Genomic DNA, 17,389 nt, shown 5'->3' on the forward strand with positions numbered 1-17,389 from the left:
AATAATGTAGGTACCTGATGATGTAACGATAATGTGGACACCTGGTGATAATGTAATGATATAATAATGTTGTAATGTTGGTACCTGGATGATAATGTAATATAGTTGTAATGTTGGGCATCTGATAATGTCATGTTGTTATAACATAGTATTGTTGGTAATGTGATTAATGTAAATGCACACCCAATGATAATGTCATGTAGTAATGTTGATACCTGATGAGGTCCACAGGTTGGTATTTGTAATGAAGGCTCCATATCTGGCCCATCATAATGCAGCAGCTGACAGAAAGACATCAGAGTAGAGTTCAGTACAGACATCAGAGTAGAGTTCAGTACAGACATCAGAGTAGAGTTCATACAGACATCAGAGTAGAGTTCAGTACAGACATCAGAGTAGAGTTCAGTACAGACATCAGAGTAGAGTTCAGTCCAGACATCAGAGTAGAGTTCAGTCAGAGTAGAGTACAGTCCAGACATCAGACATCAGAGTAGAGTGATAGTAAGACATCAGAGTAAGTTGTACCAGACATCAGAGTAGAGTAGAGTACGGTCCAGACATCAGAGTACAGTAGAGTAGAGTCAGACATCAGTCCAGTAGTCATCAGAGTAGAGTAGTAGTCATCAGTAGTCATCATCAGAGTAGAGTAGACATCAGAGTTCAGTCACAGACATCAGAGTAGAGTACAGTCCAGTCATCAGAGTAGAGTAGACATCAGAGTAGTCCAGTAGAGTACATCATAGAGTACAGACATAGAGTCACAGTAGACATCAGAGTAGAGTCCAGTAGTCATCAGAGTAGAGTACAGTCCAGAAATCAGTGTAGAGTACAGTCCAGACATCAGAGTAGAGTACAGTACAGTCATAAGAGTAGAGTACAGACATCAGTCTAGTCATCAGAGTAGAGTACAGACATCAGAGTAGAGTACAGTCCAGACATCAGAGTAGAGTACAGTCCAGACATCAGAGTAGAGTACAGTCCAGACATCAGAGTAGAGTACAGTCCAGACATCAGAGTAGAGTACAGTCAGAGTAGAGTCAGACATCAGAGTAGAGTACAGACATCAGAGTGATATCAGAGTCCAGACATCAGAGTAGAGTCAGACATCAGAGTAGAGTACAGTCCAGACATCAGAGTAGAGTACAGTCCAGACATCAGAGTAGAGTACAGACATCAGAGTAGAGCATCCAGACATCAGAGTAGAGTACAGTCCAGACATCAGAGTAGAGTACAGTACAGACATCAGAGTAGAGTAGAGTCCAGACATCAGAGTAGAGTACAGTATCAGAGTAGAGTAGTCAGACATCAGAGTAGAGTACAGTACAGACATCAGAGTAGAGTAGAGTCAGACATCAGAGTAGAGTAGAGTCCAGACATCAGAGTAGAGTACAGACATCAGAGTAGAGTACAGTCAGACATCAGAGTAGAGAGTCCAGACATCAGTAGAGCAGAGACATCAGAGTAGAGTAGTACAGACATCAGAGTAGAGTACAGTACAGACATCAGAGTAGAGTAGAGACATCAGAGTAGAGTACAGTCAGACATCAGTAGAGCACAGTCCAGACATCAGAGTAGAGTACAGTCATCAGAGTACAGACATCAGAGTAGAGTAGACAGTACAGACATCAGAGTAGAGTACAGTACAGACATCAGAGTAGAGTACAGTACAGACATCAGAGTAGAGTACAGACATCAGAGTAGAGTACAGACATCAGAGTAGAGTAGAGACATCAGAGTAGAGTACAGTCCAGTACATCAGAGTATCAGAGTAGAGTACAGACATCAGAGTAGAGTACAGTCCAGACATCAGAGTACAGTCCAGACATCAGAGTAGAGTAGAGTCCAGACATCAGAGTAGAGTCCAGACATCAGAGTAGAGACATCAGAGTAGAGTACAGACATCAGAGTAGAGCACAGTCCAGACATCAGAGTAGAGCACAGTCCAGACATCAGAGTAGAGCACAGTCCAGACATCAGAGTAGAGTACAGACATCAGAGTAGAGTTCAGACATCAGAGTAGAGTTCAGTCCAGACATCAGAGTAGAGTTCAGTAGACATCAGAGTAGAGTACAGTCCAGACATCAGAGTAGAGTACAGTACAGACATCAGAGTAGAGTTCAGTACAGACATCAGAGTAGAGTTCAGTACAGACATCAGAGTAGAGTACAGTACAGACATCAGAGTAGAGTTCAGTACAGACATCAGAGTAGAGTAGACATCAGAGTAGAGTCAGTCCAGACATCAGAGTAGAGTTCAGTCCAGACATCAGAGTAGAGTAGAGTCCAGACATCAGAGTAGAGTCCAGACATCAGAGTAGAGAGTAGAGCACAGACATCAGAGACATCAGAGTAGAGTACAGTCAGACATCAGAGTAGAGTACAGTCAGACATCAGAGTAGAGTACAGACATCAGAGTAGAGTACAGTACAGACAGAGACATCAGAGTAGAGTACAGTACAGACATCAGAGAGTAGAGTCCAGACATCAGAGTAGAGTAGAGTCCAGACATCAGAGTAGTACAGTCCAGACATCAGTAGTAGAGTACAGACATCAGAGTAGAGTACAGTCCAGACATCAGAGTAGAGTAGAGTCCAGACATCAGAGTAGAGTACAGTCAGACATCAGAGTAGAGTACAGTCCAGACATCAGAGTAGAGCAGACATCAGAGTAGAGCAGAGTCCAGACATCAGAGTAGAGTACCAGACATCAGAGAGTAGACATCAGTAGAGTAGACATCAGAGTAGAGTACAGACATCAGAGTAGAGTACAGTCCAGACATCAGAGTAGAGTACAGTCCAGACATCAGAGTAGAGTAGAGTCCAGACATCAGAGTAGAGTCCAGACATCAGAGTAGAGTCCAGACATCAGAGAGTACAGTCCAGACATCAGAGTACAGTCCAGACATCAGAGTAGAGTAGAGTCCAGACATCAGAGTAGAGTACAGTAGACATCAGAGTAGAGTAGAGTCCAGACATCAGAGTAGAGTAGAGTACAGACATCAGAGTAGAGTAGAGTCCAGACATCAGAGTAGAGTACAGTCCAGACATCAGAGTAGAGTACAGTCCAGACATCAGAGTAGAGTAGTCCAGACATCAGAGTAGAGTAGAGTCCAGACATCAGAGTAGAGTAGAGTCAGACATCAGAGTAGAGTAGAGTCCAGACATCAGAGTAGAGTACAGTCCAGACATCAGAGTACAGAGTCCAGACATCAGAGTAGAGCAGAGTCCAGACATCAGAGTAGAGCAGAGTCCAGACATCAGAGTAGAGTACAGTCCAGACATCAGAGTAGAGTAGAGTCCAGACATCAGAGTAGAGTACAGTCCAGACATCAGAGTAGACATCAGAGTAGAGTACAGTCAGACATCAGAGTAGAGTACAGTCCAGACATCAGAGTAGAGCACAGTCCAGACATCAGAGTAGAGTACAGTCCAGACATCAGAGTAGAGTAGAGTACAGACATCAGAGTAGAGTCCAGACATCAGAGTAGAGTAGTCCAGACATCAGAGTAGAGTACAGTCCAGACATCAGAGTAGAGTCCAGACATCAGAGTAGAGTACAGTCCAGACATCAGAGTAAGACAGACATCAGAGTAGAGTACAGTCCAGACATCAGAGTAGTCCAGTAGAGTCCAGACATCAGAGTAGAGTAGAGTCCAGACATCAGAGTAGAGTACAGTCCAGACATCAGAGTAGAGTAGAGTCCAGACATCAGAGTAGAGTCCAGAGTCCAGACATCAGAGTAGAGTCCAGACATCAGAGTAGAGTACATCAGAGTAGAGTCCAGACATCAGAGTAGAGTCAGACATCAGAGTAGAGTACAGACATCAGAGTAGAGTACAGAGACATCAGAGTAGAGTAGAGTCCAGACATCAGAGTAGAGTACAGTCCAGACATCAGAGTAGAGTACAGTCCAGACATCAGAGTAGAGTACAGTCCAGACATCAGAGTAGAGTAGAGTCCAGACATCAGAGTAGAGACATCAGAGTAGAGTAGAGTCCAGACATCAGAGTAGAGTAGAGTCCAGACATCAGAGTAGAGTAGAGTCCACATCAGAGTAGAGTACAGACATCAGAGTAGATCCAGACATCAGAGTAGAGTCCAGACATCAGAGTAGAGTACAGAGTAGAGTACAGTCCAGACATCAGAGTAGAGTAGAGTCCAGACATCAGAGTAGAGTACAGTCCAGACATCAGAGTAGAGTACAGTCCAGACATCAGAGTAGAGTAGAGCACAGTCCAGACATCAGAGTAGAGTACAGTCCAGACATCAGAGTAGTCCAGACATCAGAGTAGAGTAGTCCAGACATCAGAGTAGAGTACAGTCCAGACATCAGAGTAGAGTACAGTCCAGACATCAGAGTAGAGTACAGACATCAGAGTAGAGTAGAGTCCAGACAGAGTCCAGACATCAGAGTAGAGTAGAGTCCAGACATCAGAGTAGAGTCAGACATCCAGACATCAGAGTAGTAGAGTCCAGACATCAGAGTAGAGTAGAGTCCAGACATCAGAGTAGAGTCCAGACATCAGAGTAGAGTCCAGACATCAGAGTAGAGTCCAGACATCAGAGTAGAGTAGAGTAGAGAGTACAGACATCAGAGTAGAGTCCAGACATCAGAGTAGTAGAGTACAGACATCAGACAGACATCAGAGTAGAGTACAGTCCAGACATCAGAGTAGAGTACAGTCAGAGTCAGTCCAGACATCAGAGTAGAGTACAGTCCAGACATCAGAGTAGAGTACAGTCCAGACATCAGAGTAGAGTACAGTCCAGACATCAGAGTCCAGAGACATCAGAGTAGAGTAGTCCAGATCAGTAGAGTAGAGTCCAGACATCAGAGTAGAGTAGAGTCCAGACATCAGAGTAGAGTACAGTCAGACATCAGAGTAGAGTACAGTCAGACATCAGAGTAGAGTCAGTCCAGACATCAGAGTAGAGTCAGACATCAGAGTAGAGTCAGACATCAGAGTAGAGTAGACATCAGAGTCCAGACATCAGAGTAGAGTAGAGTCCAGACATCAGAGTAGAGTCCAGACATCAGAGTAGAGTCCAGACATCAGAGTAGAGTCCAGACATCAGAGTAGAGTCCAGACATCAGAGTAGAGTCCAGTAGAGTCCAGACATCAGAGTACAGTCCAGACATCAGAGTAGAGTACAGTCCAGACATCAGAGTAGAGTACAGTCCAGACATCAGAGTAGAGTAGAGTCCAGACATCAGAGTAGAGTACAGTCCAGACATCAGAGTAGAGTACAGTCCAGACATCAGACATCAGAGTAGAGTACAGTCCAGACATCAGAGTAGAGTAGAGTCAGACATCAGAGTAGAGTACAGTCCAGACATCAGAGTAGAGAGTCCAGACATCAGAGTAGAGTAGAGTCCAGACATCAGAGTAGAGTAGAGCCAGACATCAGAGTAGAGTCCAGACATCAGAGTAGAGTCCAGACATCAGAGTAGAGTCCAGACATCAGAGTAGAGTAGACATCAGAGTAGAGCACAGTCCAGACATCCAGACAGACATCAGAGTAGAGTAGAGTCCAGACATCAGAGTAGAGTACAGTCCAGACATCAGAGTAGAGCACAGTCCAGACATCAGACATCAGACATCAGAGTAGAGTACAGTCCAGACATCAGAGTAGAGTACAGTCCAGACATCAGAGTAGAGCAGAGTCCAGACATCAGAGTAGAGTCCAGACATCAGAGTAGAGCACAGTCCAGACATCAGAGTAGAGTCCAGACATCCAGACATCAGAGTAGAGTCCAGACATCAGAGTAGAGTCCAGACATCAGAGAGTACAGTCAGACATCAGAGTAGAGTAGAGTACAGAGTAGAGCCAGACATCAGAGTAGAGTAGAGTCCAGACATCAGAGTAGAGTCCAGACATCAGACATCAGAGTAGAGTCCAGACATCAGAGTAGTACAGACATCAGAGTAGAGTCCAGACATCAGAGTAGAGCAGAGTCCAGACATCAGAGTAGAGTACAGTCCAGACATCAGAGTAGAGTAGAGTCCAGACATCAGAGTAGAGTACAGTCCAGACAGACATCAGAGTCAGAGTAGAGTACAGACATCAGAGTAGAGTCCAGACATCAGAGTAGAGTAGAGTCAGACATCAGAGTAGAGTCCAGACATCAGAGTAGAGTAGAGTCCAGACATCAGAGTAGAGTCCAGACATCAGAGTAGAGTCCAGACATCAGAGTAGAGTAGAGTCCAGACATCAGAGTAGTCCAGACATCAGAGTCCAGACATCAGACAGACAGAGTAGACATCAGAGTAGAGTCCAGACATCAGAGTAGAGTCAGACATCCAGAGTATCCAGACATCAGAGAGTAGAGTCCAGACATCAGAGTAGAGTAGAGTCCAGACATCAGAGTAGAGTAGAGTCCAGACATCAGAGAGTACAGTCCAGACATCAGAGTAGAGTACAGTCCAGACATCAGAGTAGAGTAGAGTCCAGACATCAGAGTAGAGTAGACATCAGAGTAGAGTAGAGTCCAGACATCAGAGTAGAGTAGAGTCCAGACATCAGTCCAGACATCAGAGTAGAGTAGAGTCCAGACATCAGAGTAGAGTAGAGTCCAGACATCAGAGTAGAGTAGAGTCCAGACATCAGAGTAGAGTACAGTCCAGACATCAGAGTAGAGTCCAGACATCAGTCCAGACATCAGAGTAGAGTCCAGACATCAGAGTAGAGTACAGACATCATCAGAGTAGAGTACAGTCCAGACATCAGAGTAGAGTACCAGACATCAGAGTAGAGTACAGTCCAGACATCAGAGTAGAGTACAGTCCAGACATCAGAGTAGAGTAGAGTCCAGACATCAGAGTAGAGTACAGTCCAGACATCAGAGTAGAGTAGAGTCCAGACATCAGAGTAGAGTCAGACATCAGAGTAGAGTCCAGACATCAGAGTAGAGTCCAGACATCAGAGTAGAGTAGAGTCAGAGACATCAGAGTAGAGTAGAGTCCAGACATCAGAGTAGAGTAGAGTCCAGACATCAGAGTAGAGTACCCAGACATCAGAGTAGAGTACAGACATCAGAGTAGAGTCCAGACATCAGAGTAGAGTCCATCAGACATCAGACATCAGAGTAGTAGAGTCCAGACATCAGAGTACAGAGTCCAGACATCAGAGTAGAGTACAGTCCAGACATCAGAGTAGAGTAGAGTCCAGACATCAGAGTAGAGTCCAGACATCAGAGTAGAGTACCAGACATCAGAGTAGAGTCCAGACATCAGACATCAGAGTAGAGTACAGACATCAGAGTAGAGCACAGTCCAGACATCAGAGTAGAGTCCAGACATCAGAGTAGAGTACAGTCCAGACATCAGACATCAGAGTAGAGTCCAGACATCAGAGTCCAGACATCAGAGTAGAGTCCAGACATCAGAGTCCAGACATCAGAGAGTAGAGTCCAGACATCAGAGTAGAGTAGAGTCCAGACATCAGAGTAGAGTCCAGACATCAGAGTAGAGTACAGACATCAGACATCAGAGTCAGAGTAGAGTCCAGACATCAGAGTAGAGTCCAGACATCAGAGTAGAGTACCAGACATCAGAGTAGAGTACAGACATCCCAGACATCAGAGTAGAGTACAGTCCAGACATCAGAGTAGAGTACAGTCCAGACATCAGAGTAGAGTACAGTCCAGACATCAGAGTAGAGAGTCCAGACATCAGAGTAGAGCACAGTCCAGACATCAGAGTAGAGTACAGACATCAGAGTAGAGTCCAGACATCAGAGTAGAGTCCAGACATCAGAGTAGAGTAGAGTCAGACATCAGAGTAGAGTACAGACATCAGAGTAGAGTAGAGTACAGACATCAGAGTACAGTCCAGACATCAGAGTACAGTCCAGACATCAGAGTAGAGTAGAGTCCAGACATCAGAGTAGAGTACAGACATCAGAGTAGAGTAGAGTCCAGACATCAGAGTAGAGTACAGTCCAGACATCAGAGTAGAGTCCAGACAGTCCAGACATCAGAGTAGAGACATAGAGTAGAGTACAGAGTCATCAGAGTAGAGTACAGTCAGTCATCAGAGTAGAGTACAGTCCAGACATCAGACAGACATCAGAGTATCAGAGTAGAGTAGAGTACAGTCCAGTCATCAGAGTAGAGTACAGTCCAGACATCAGAGTAGAGTACAGACATCAGAGTAGAGTAGAGTCCAGACATCAGTCCAGACATCAGAGTAGAGACATAGAGTCCAGACATCAGAGTAGAGTAGACATCAGTAGAGTCCAGACATCAGAGTAGAGTCCAGACATCAGAGTAGAGTACAGACAGACATCAGAGTAGAGTACAGTCCAGACATCAGAGTAGAGTACCAGACATCAGAGTAGAGTCCAGACATCAGAGTAGAGTCCAGACATCAGAGTAGAGTCCAGACATCAGAGTAGAGTCCAGACATCAGAGTAGAGTCCAGACATCAGAGTAGAGTCCAGACATCAGAGTAGAGTCCAGACATCAGAGTAGAGTCCAGACATCAGAGTCCAGACATCATCAGAGTAGAGTACAGACATCAGAGTAGAGAGTCAGACATCAGAGTAGAGTCCAGACATCAGAGTAGAGTACAGTCCAGACATCAGAGTAGAGTACAGTCCAGACATCAGAGTAGAGTAGAGTCCAGACATCAGAGTAGCAGTCCAGACATCAGAGTAGAGTACAGACATCCAGACATCAGAGTAGAGTCCAGTCCAGACATCAGAGTAGAGTCCAGACATCAGAGTAGAGTACAGTCCAGACATCAGAGTAGAGTCCAGACATCATCAGAGTAGAGTAGAGTACAGACATCAGACATCAGAGTAGAGTACAGACATCAGAGTAGAGTAGAGTCCAGACATCAGAGTAGAGTAGAGTCCAGACATCAGAGTAGAGTAGAGTCCAGACATCAGTCCAGACATCAGAGTAGAGTAGACAGTCCAGACATCAGAGTAGAGTACAGTCCAGACATCAGAGTAGAGCACAGTCCAGACATCAGAGTAGAGCAGAGTCCAGACATCAGAGTAGAGTACAGACATCAGAGTCCAGACATCAGAGTAGAGTAGAGTCCAGACATCAGAGTAGAGTACAGTCCAGACATCAGAGTAGAGTAGAGTCCAGACATCAGAGTAGAGTAGAGTCCAGACATCAGAGTAGAGTCCAGACATCAGAGTAGTAGTCCAGACATCAGAGTAGTACAGTCCAGACATCAGAGTAGAGTCCAGACATCAGAGTAGAGTCCAGACATCAGAGTAGAGTCCAGACATCAGAGTAGAGTAGATCAGACATCAGAGTAGAGTACAGTCCAGACATCAGAGTAGAGTCCAGACATCAGAGTAGAGTCCAGACATCAGAGTAGAGTACAGTCCAGACATCAGAGTAGAGTCCAGACATCAGAGTAGAGTACAGACATCAGAGTAGAGTACAGTCCAGACATCAGAGTAGAGCACAGTCCAGACATCAGAGTAGAGTCCAGACATCAGAGTAGAGCACAGTCCAGACATCAGAGTAGAGTCAGACATCAGAGTAGAGTAGAGTCCAGACATCAGAGTAGAGTCCAGACATCAGAGTAGAGCAGAGTCCAGACATCAGAGTAGAGTCCAGACATCAGAGTAGAGTCCAGACATCCAGACATCAGAGTAGAGTAGAGTCCAGACATCAGAGTAGAGTCCAGACATCAGAGTAGAGTCCAGACATCAGTAGAGTCCAGACATCAGTACAGACATCAGAGTAGAGTCCAGACATCAGAGTCCAGACATCAGAGTAGAGTCCAGACATCAGAGTAGACAGACATCAGAGTAGAGAGACATCAGAGTAGAGTACAGACATCAGAGTAGAGTAGAGTCCAGACATCAGAGTAGAGTAGAGTCCAGACATCAGAGAGTACAGACATCAGAGTAGAGCACAGTCCAGACATCAGAGTAGAGTCCAGACATCAGAGTAGAGTAGAGTCCAGACATCAGAGTAGAGTAGAGTCCAGACATCAGAGTAGAGTAGAGTCCAGACATCAGAGTAGAGTCCAGACATCAGAGTAGAGTCAGTCAGACATCAGAGTAGAGTACAGTCCAGACAGAGTCCAGACATCAGAGTAGAGACACAGTCCAGACATCAGAGTAGAGTACAGTCCAGACATCAGAGTAGAGTAGAGTCCAGACATCAGAGTAGAGTACAGTCCAGACATCAGAGTAGAGACATCAGAGTAGAGTCCAGACATCAGAGTAGAGTCCAGACATCAGAGTAGAGTCCAGACATCAGAGTAGAGTCAGTCAGACATCAGAGTAGAGTACAGTCAGACATCAGAGTAGAGTCCAGACATCAGAGAGTACAGTCAGACATCAGAGTAGAGTAGAGTCCAGACATCAGAGTAGAGTCCAGACATCAGAGTAGAGTACAGTCCAGACATCAGAGTAGAGTAGAGACATCAGAGTAGAGTAGAGTCCAGACATCAGAGTAGAGTACAGTCCAGACATCAGAGTAGTAGAGTCCAGACATCAGAGTAGAGTACAGTCAGACATCAGAGTAGAGTAGACATCAGTCCAGACATCAGAGTAGAGTAGAGTCCAGACATCAGAGTAGAGTAGAGTCCAGACATCAGAGTAGAGTACAGTCCAGACATCAGAGTAGAGTAGAGACATCAGAGTAGAGAGTACAGTCCAGACATCAGAGTAGAGTCCAGACATCAGAGTAGAGTCCAGACATCAGAGTAGAGTCCAGACATCAGAGTAGAGTAGAGTCCAGAGACATCAGAGTAGAGTACAGTCCAGACATCAGAGTAGAGTACAGTCCAGACATCAGAGTAGAGTCCAGACATCAGAGTAGAGTACAGTCCAGACATCAGAGTAGAGTACAGTCCAGACATCAGAGTAGAGTCCAGACATCAGAGTAGAGTACAGTCCAGACATCAGAGTAGAGTACATCAGAGTACAGTCCAGACATCAGAGTAGAGTAGAGACATCAGAGTAGAGTAGAGTCCAGACATCAGAGTAGAGTAGAGTCCAGACATCAGAGTAGAGTACAGTCCAGACATCAGAGTAGAGAGAGACATCAGAGTAGAGTACAGACATCAGAGAGCACAGTCCAGAGTCCAGACATCAGAGTAGAGTCCAGACATCAGAGTAGAGTACAGACATCAGAGTAGAGCAGACATCAGAGTAGAGTCCAGACATCAGAGTAGAGTCCAGACATCAGAGTAGAGTCCAGACATCAGAGTAGTAGAGTCCAGACATCAGAGTAGAGTCCAGACATCCAGACATCAGAGTAGAGTCCAGACATCAGAGAGTCCAGACATCAGAGTAGAGTCCAGACATCAGAGTAGAGTACAGTCCAGACATCAGAGTAGAGTCCAGACATCAGAGTCCCAGACATCAGAGTAGAGTACAGTCCAGACATCAGAGTCCAGACATCAGAGTAGAGAGTAGAGCACAGTCCAGACATCAGAGTAGAGTAGAGCAGACAGTCCAGACATCAGAGTAGAGTCCAGACATCAGAGTCCAGACATCAGAGTAGAGTAGAGTCCAGACATCAGAGTAGAGTCCAGACATCAGTAGAGTCCAGACATCAGAGTAGAGTAGAGTCCAGACATCAGAGTAGAGTAGAGTCCAGACATCAGAGTACAGTCCAGACATCAGAGTAGAGTACAGTCCAGACATCAGAGTAGAGCAGTCCAGACATCAGAGTAGAGTAGTCCAGACATCAGAGTAGAGCAGTCCAGACATCAGAGTAGAGACAGTCCAGACATCAGAGTAGAGTCCAGACATCAGAGTAGAGTCCAGACATCAGAGTAGAGTCCAGACATCAGAGTAGAGTCAGACATCCAGTACATCAGACATCAGAGTAGAGTCCAGACATCAGAGTAGAGACATCAGAGTCCAGACATCAGAGTAGAGTACAGTCCAGACATCAGAGTAGAGTAGAGTCCAGACATCAGAGTAGAGTAGAGTCCAGACATCAGAGAGTAGTCAGTCCAGACATCAGAGACATAGAGTAGAGTACAGTCCAGACATCAGAGTAGAGTCCAGACATCAGAGTAGAGTCCAGACATCAGAGTAGAGTCCAGACATCAGAGTAGAGTCCAGACATCAGAGTAGAGTCCAGACATCAGAGTAGAGTCAGAGTCCAGACATCAGAGTACCAGACATAGAGTAGAGTCCAGACATCAGAGTAGAGCAGTCCAGACAGTCCAGACATCAGAGTAGAGTAGAGTCCAGACATCAGAGTAGAGTAGAGTCAGACATCAGAGTAGAGTCCAGACATCAGAGTAGAGTAGAGTCCAGACATCAGAGTAGAGTAGTCCAGACATCAGAGTAGAGCACAGTCCAGACATCAGAGTAGAGTAGAGTCCAGACATCAGAGTAGAGTAGAGTCCAGACATCAGAGTAGAGTAGAGTCCAGACATCAGAGTAGAGTAGAGTCCAGACATCAGAGTAGAGTAGAGTCCAGACATCAGAGTAGAGTAGAGTCCAGACATCAGAGTAGAGTACAGTCCAGACATCAGAGTAGAGCACAGTCCAGACATCAGAGTAGAGTAGAGTCCAGACATCAGAGTAGAGTAGAGTCCAGACATCAGAGTAGAGTAGAGTCCAGACATCAGAGTAGAGTAGAGTCCAGACATCAGAGTAGAGTAGAGTCCAGACATCAGAGTAGAGTACAGTCCAGACATCAGAGTAGAGCACAGTCCAGACATCAGAGTAGAGCACAGTACAGACATCAGAGTAGAGTACAGACATCAGAGTAGAGTAGAGTCCAGACATCAGAGTAGAGTAGAGTACAGACATCAGAGTAGAGTAGAGTACAGACATCAGAGTAGAGCACAGTCCAGACATCAGAGTAGAGTAGAGTCCAGACATCAGAGTAGAGCAGAGTCCAGACATCAGAGTAGAGCACAGTCCAGACATCAGAGTAGAGCAGAGTCCAGACATCAGAGTAGAGTCCAGTCCAGACATCAGAGTAGAGTCCAGTCCAGACATCAGAGTAGAGTCCAGACATCAGAGTAGAGTCCAGACATCAGAGTAGAGTCCAGACATCAGAGTACAGTCCAGACATCAGAGTACAGTCCAGACATCAGAGTACAGTCCAGACATCAGAGTACAGTCCAGACATCAGAGTAGAGTCCAGACATCAGAGTAGAGTCCAGACATCAGAGTAGAGTAGAGTCCAGACATCAGAGTAGAGTAGAGTCCAGACATCAGAGTAGAGTAGAGTCCAGACATCAGAGTAGAGTAGAGTCCAGACATCAGAGTAGAGTAGAGTCCAGACATCAGAGTAGAGTAGAGTCCAGACATCAGAGTAGAGTAGAGTCCAGACATCAGAGTAGAGTAGAGTCCAGACATCAGAGTAGAGTCCAGACATCAGAGTAGAGTCCAGACATCAGAGTACAGTCCAGACATCAGAGTACAGTCCAGACATCAGAGTACAGTCCAGACATCAGAGTAGAGTAGAGTACAGTCCAGACATCAGAGTAGAGTAGAGTCCAGACATCAGAGTAGAGCACAGTCCAGACATCAGAGTAGAGCACAGTCCAGACATCAGAGTAGAGTCCAGACATCAGAGTAGAGTCCAGACATCAGAGTAGAGTCCAGACATCAGAGTAGAGTACAGTCCAGACATCAGAGTAGAGTACAGTCCAGACATCAGAGTAGAGTACAGTCCAGACATCAGAGTAGAGTAGAGTCCAGACATCAGAGTAGAGCACAGTCCAGACATCAGAGTAGAGCACAGTCCAGACATCAGAGTAGAGTCCAGACATCAGAGTAGAGTAGAGTCCAGACATCAGAGTAGAGTCCAGACATCAGAGTAGAGTCCAGACATCAGAGTAGAGTAGAGTACAGTCCAGACATCAGAGTAGAGTAGAGTCCAGACATCAGAGTAGAGCACAGTCCAGACATCAGAGTAGAGTCCAGACATCAGAGTAGAGTAGAGTACAGTCCAGACATCAGAGTAGAGTAGAGTACAGTCCAGACATCAGAGTAGAGCAGAGTCCAGACATCAGAGTAGAGCACAGTCCAGACATCAGAGTAGAGTAGAGTCCAGACATCAGAGTAGAGTCCAGACATCAGAGTAGAGTCCAGACATCAGAGTAGAGTCCAGACATCAGAGTAGAGTCCAGACATCAGAGTAGAGTCCAGACATCAGAGTAGAGTCCAGACATCAGAGTAGAGTCCAGACATCAGAGTAGAGTCCAGACATCAGAGTAGAGTACAGACATCAGAGTAGAGTCGATATCAGAGTAGAGCACAGTCCAGACATCAGAGTAGAGTACAGACATCAGAGTAGAGCACAGTCCAGACATCAGAGTAGAGTAGAGTCCAGACATCAGAGTAGAGTAGAGTCCAGACATCAGAGTAGAGTCCAGACATCAGAGTAGAGTCCAGACATCAGAGTAGAGTCCAGACATCAGAGTAGAGTCCAGACATCAGAGCAGAGTCCAGACATCAGAGCAGAGTCCAGACATCAGAGCAGAGTCCAGACATCAGAGCAGAGTCCAGACATCAGAGTAGAGCACAGTCCAGACATCAGAGTAGAGCACAGTCCAGACATCAGAGTAGAGCACAGTCCAGTCATCAGAGTAGAGCACAGTCCAGTCATCAGAGTAGAGCACAGTCCAGTCATCAGAGTAGAGCACAGTCCAGTCATCAGAGTAGAACACAGTCCAGACATCAGAGTAGAGCACAGTCCAGACATCAGAGTAGAGCACAGTCCAGACATCAGAGTAGAGCACAGTCCAGACATCAGAGTAGAGCACAGTCCAGACATCAGAGTAGAGCACAGTCCAGACATCAGAGTAGAGCACAGTCCAGACATCAGAGTAGAGCACAGTCCAGACATCAGAGTAGAGCACAGTCCAGACATCAGAGTAGAGCACAGTCCAGACATCAGAGTAGAGTACAGTCCAGTCATCAGAGTAGAGTCCAGACATCAGAGTAGAGTACAGTCCAGACATCAGAGTAGAGCACAGTCCAGACATCAGAGTAGAGCACAGTCCAGTCATCAGAGTAGAGCACAGTCCAGACATCAGAGTAGAGCACAGTCCAGACATCAGAGTAGAGCACAGTCCAGACATCAGAGTAGAGCACAGTCCAGACATCAGAGTAGAGTCCAGACATCAGAGTAGAGCACAGTCCAGACATCAGAGTAGAGTACAGTCCAGTCATCAGAGTAGAGTCCAGACATCAGAGTAGAGTCCAGTCATCAGAGTAGAGTCCAGACATCAGAGTAGAGTACAGACATCAGAGTAGAGTACAATACAGTCATCAGGATTTCCCAAACGTTTTTACTTCATGGCCCACCAATTGAGGTGTGTTATCGTGACCCAACGTAAGGGTTGAGTGTGAATAAGAAAAAAAACATATCGGCAGCAGAGAGAAACTGTAGCAGTTTTACAGCTAAATCCTGTGACCCACCTGGACCCACAAGTGGGTCCCAACCCCCAGTTTGGGAAGCACTGTAGTAGAGTAGTGTTACGGCTCCTCCCTGCTCTGTCTGCTGGGTTTTGCTGTGCTTACTTCCTGCAGGAGATTGGTGGGCGGAGTAGGAGAGGTGGGCGGAGTAGGAGAGGTGGGCGGAGCTGGGAGGGTCATCATGGCTGATGGGGTACACCTGTGACAGCTCAGCTGTGGCATAACACCACCGTTTCCCCATTCAGCAAGAGATTCCTCTCTCCACGCAGACCTTTGGTCGTTTCCCCATTCAGCAAGAGATTCCCCTCTCCACGCAGACCTTTGGTCGTTTCCCCATTCAGCTAGAGATTCCTCTCTCCACGCAGACCTTTGGTCGTTTCCCCATTCAGCAAGAGATTCCTCTCTCCACGCAGACCTTTGGTCGTTTCCCCATTCAGCAAGAGATTCCTCTCTCCACGCAGACCTTTGGTCGTTTCCCCATTCAGCAAGAGATTCCTCTCTCCACGCAGACCTTTGGTCGTTTCGTTGTGGTTTTGACACCTAATTTACTGACTGCCATGCCTCATCTGATTATTGTTGAGTATTTATGAAATAAATTAATTTTTTATTCCTTTATTCAGTGTGTGGTTTCCCATTGTAACAAACAATCTTGAGCCAGGTTGTAGCAACAGTATATTATAGTATCGTACAGTAGAGCAGTAGTTACCTGTCTGTCATTCCTCTCAGAGTGACCCACGACCTTATAATCCCCCTGCAGAGAGGGGAGGAGTCAGACAGACCAATCACATCACAATTAGAAAGCTCACAGTGTATTACAGTTTGCGTTATCAATAGCAACATTATCACGAGGTTAACAGTAACATCATCACAAATACTGTATGTGCAGCTGGAAGGACAGGAACTTACATCATGGAGAGGGAAGGCTGAATCATAGACACCTTTAGCTATTAATGTGGTGATGCCTGAGAGAGAAAGAGGGAGGTGTCGGTTACTCAATGTATCAACAAACTCATCTAATATTAGTGAGAGATGCTTCAGTGATCTGTATCAGCTTTCCCATTCAGAGAGGAGAGAATAGGGCAGGGCAATAGAGGAGAGGGCATGAGAGGAGCGGGCAGGAAATGAGAGGAGCGGGCAGGAAATGAGAGGAGCGGGCAGGAAATGAGAGGAGAGGGCAGGAGAGGAGAGGGCAGGAGAGGAGAGGGCAGGAGAGGAGAGGGCAGGAGAGGAGAGGGCAGGAGAGGAGAGGGCAGGAGAGGAGAGGGCAGGAGAGGAGAGGGCAGGAGAGGAGAGGGCAGGAGAGGAGAGGGCAGGAGAGGAGAGGGCAGGAAATGAGCGGGCAGGAGAGGAGAGGGCAGGAAATGAGCGGGCAGGAGAGGAGCGGGCAGGAGAGGAGAGGGCAGGAGAGGAGAGGGCAGGAGAGGAGAGGGCAGGAAATGAGCGGGCAGGAGAGGAGAGGGCAGGAGAGGAGCGGGCAGGAGAGGAGCGGGCAGGAAATGAGAGGGCAGGAGAGGAGCGGGCAGGAGAGGAGAGGGCAGGAGAGGAGAGGGCAGGAGAGGAGAGGGCAGGAGAGGAGAGGGCAGGAGAGGAGAGGGCAGGAGAGGAGAGGGCAGGAGAGGAGCGGGCAGGAACAGTGGGAAGCTCAGTGGGAACAGCTTTAACTAATTGATTCATTACCTCATGAACTAATTAACAAGACGAAGCCAGAAACATCACAGTGATTAGCTTCACCAACGAGCCAATCACAGCACAGCTACAGGGACCACAACTCCCACATGCCTCTGCTTCAATCTCAGCCTGACCCCAGAACACACTTCAGGAGAGGAGAGGACGATAAAGGGAACTGGGAAGAGAGGAGGAGGACGATAAAGGGAACTGGGAAGAGAGGAGGAGGACGATAAAGGGACCTGGGAAGAGAGGAGGAGGACGATAAAGGGAACTGTGAAGAGAGGAGGAGGACGATAAAGGGAACTGGGAAGAGAGGAGGAGGACGATAAAGGGAACTGTGAAGAGAGG

At 46.6% G+C, this 17,389-nt stretch overlaps 1 protein-coding gene across 1 annotated transcript in view; it reads right to left on the minus strand.

Annotated features, from left to right (window-relative positions):
- Nucleotides 1-17,389, minus strand: part of LOC124024492 (anoctamin-1-like) — a gene marked incomplete at its 5' end in the record, with an annotated part of 96,395 nt that overhangs the window by 54,371 nt on the left and 24,635 nt on the right. Inside the window, 4 exons of the mRNA XM_046338405.1 lie at nucleotides 216-281; nucleotides 15,438-15,586; nucleotides 16,080-16,124; nucleotides 16,280-16,335. Coding sequence (XP_046194361.1) covers nucleotides 216-281; nucleotides 15,438-15,586; nucleotides 16,080-16,124; nucleotides 16,280-16,335 — 316 coding nt within the window. The remainder of the gene's footprint in view (nucleotides 1-215; nucleotides 282-15,437; nucleotides 15,587-16,079; nucleotides 16,125-16,279; nucleotides 16,336-17,389) is intronic.

Source organism: Oncorhynchus gorbuscha, unplaced genomic scaffold (genome assembly GCF_021184085.1).
Source record: "Oncorhynchus gorbuscha isolate QuinsamMale2020 ecotype Even-year unplaced genomic scaffold, OgorEven_v1.0 Un_scaffold_1879, whole genome shotgun sequence".
Classification (NCBI taxonomy): Eukaryota; Metazoa; Chordata; class Actinopteri; order Salmoniformes; family Salmonidae; genus Oncorhynchus; species Oncorhynchus gorbuscha.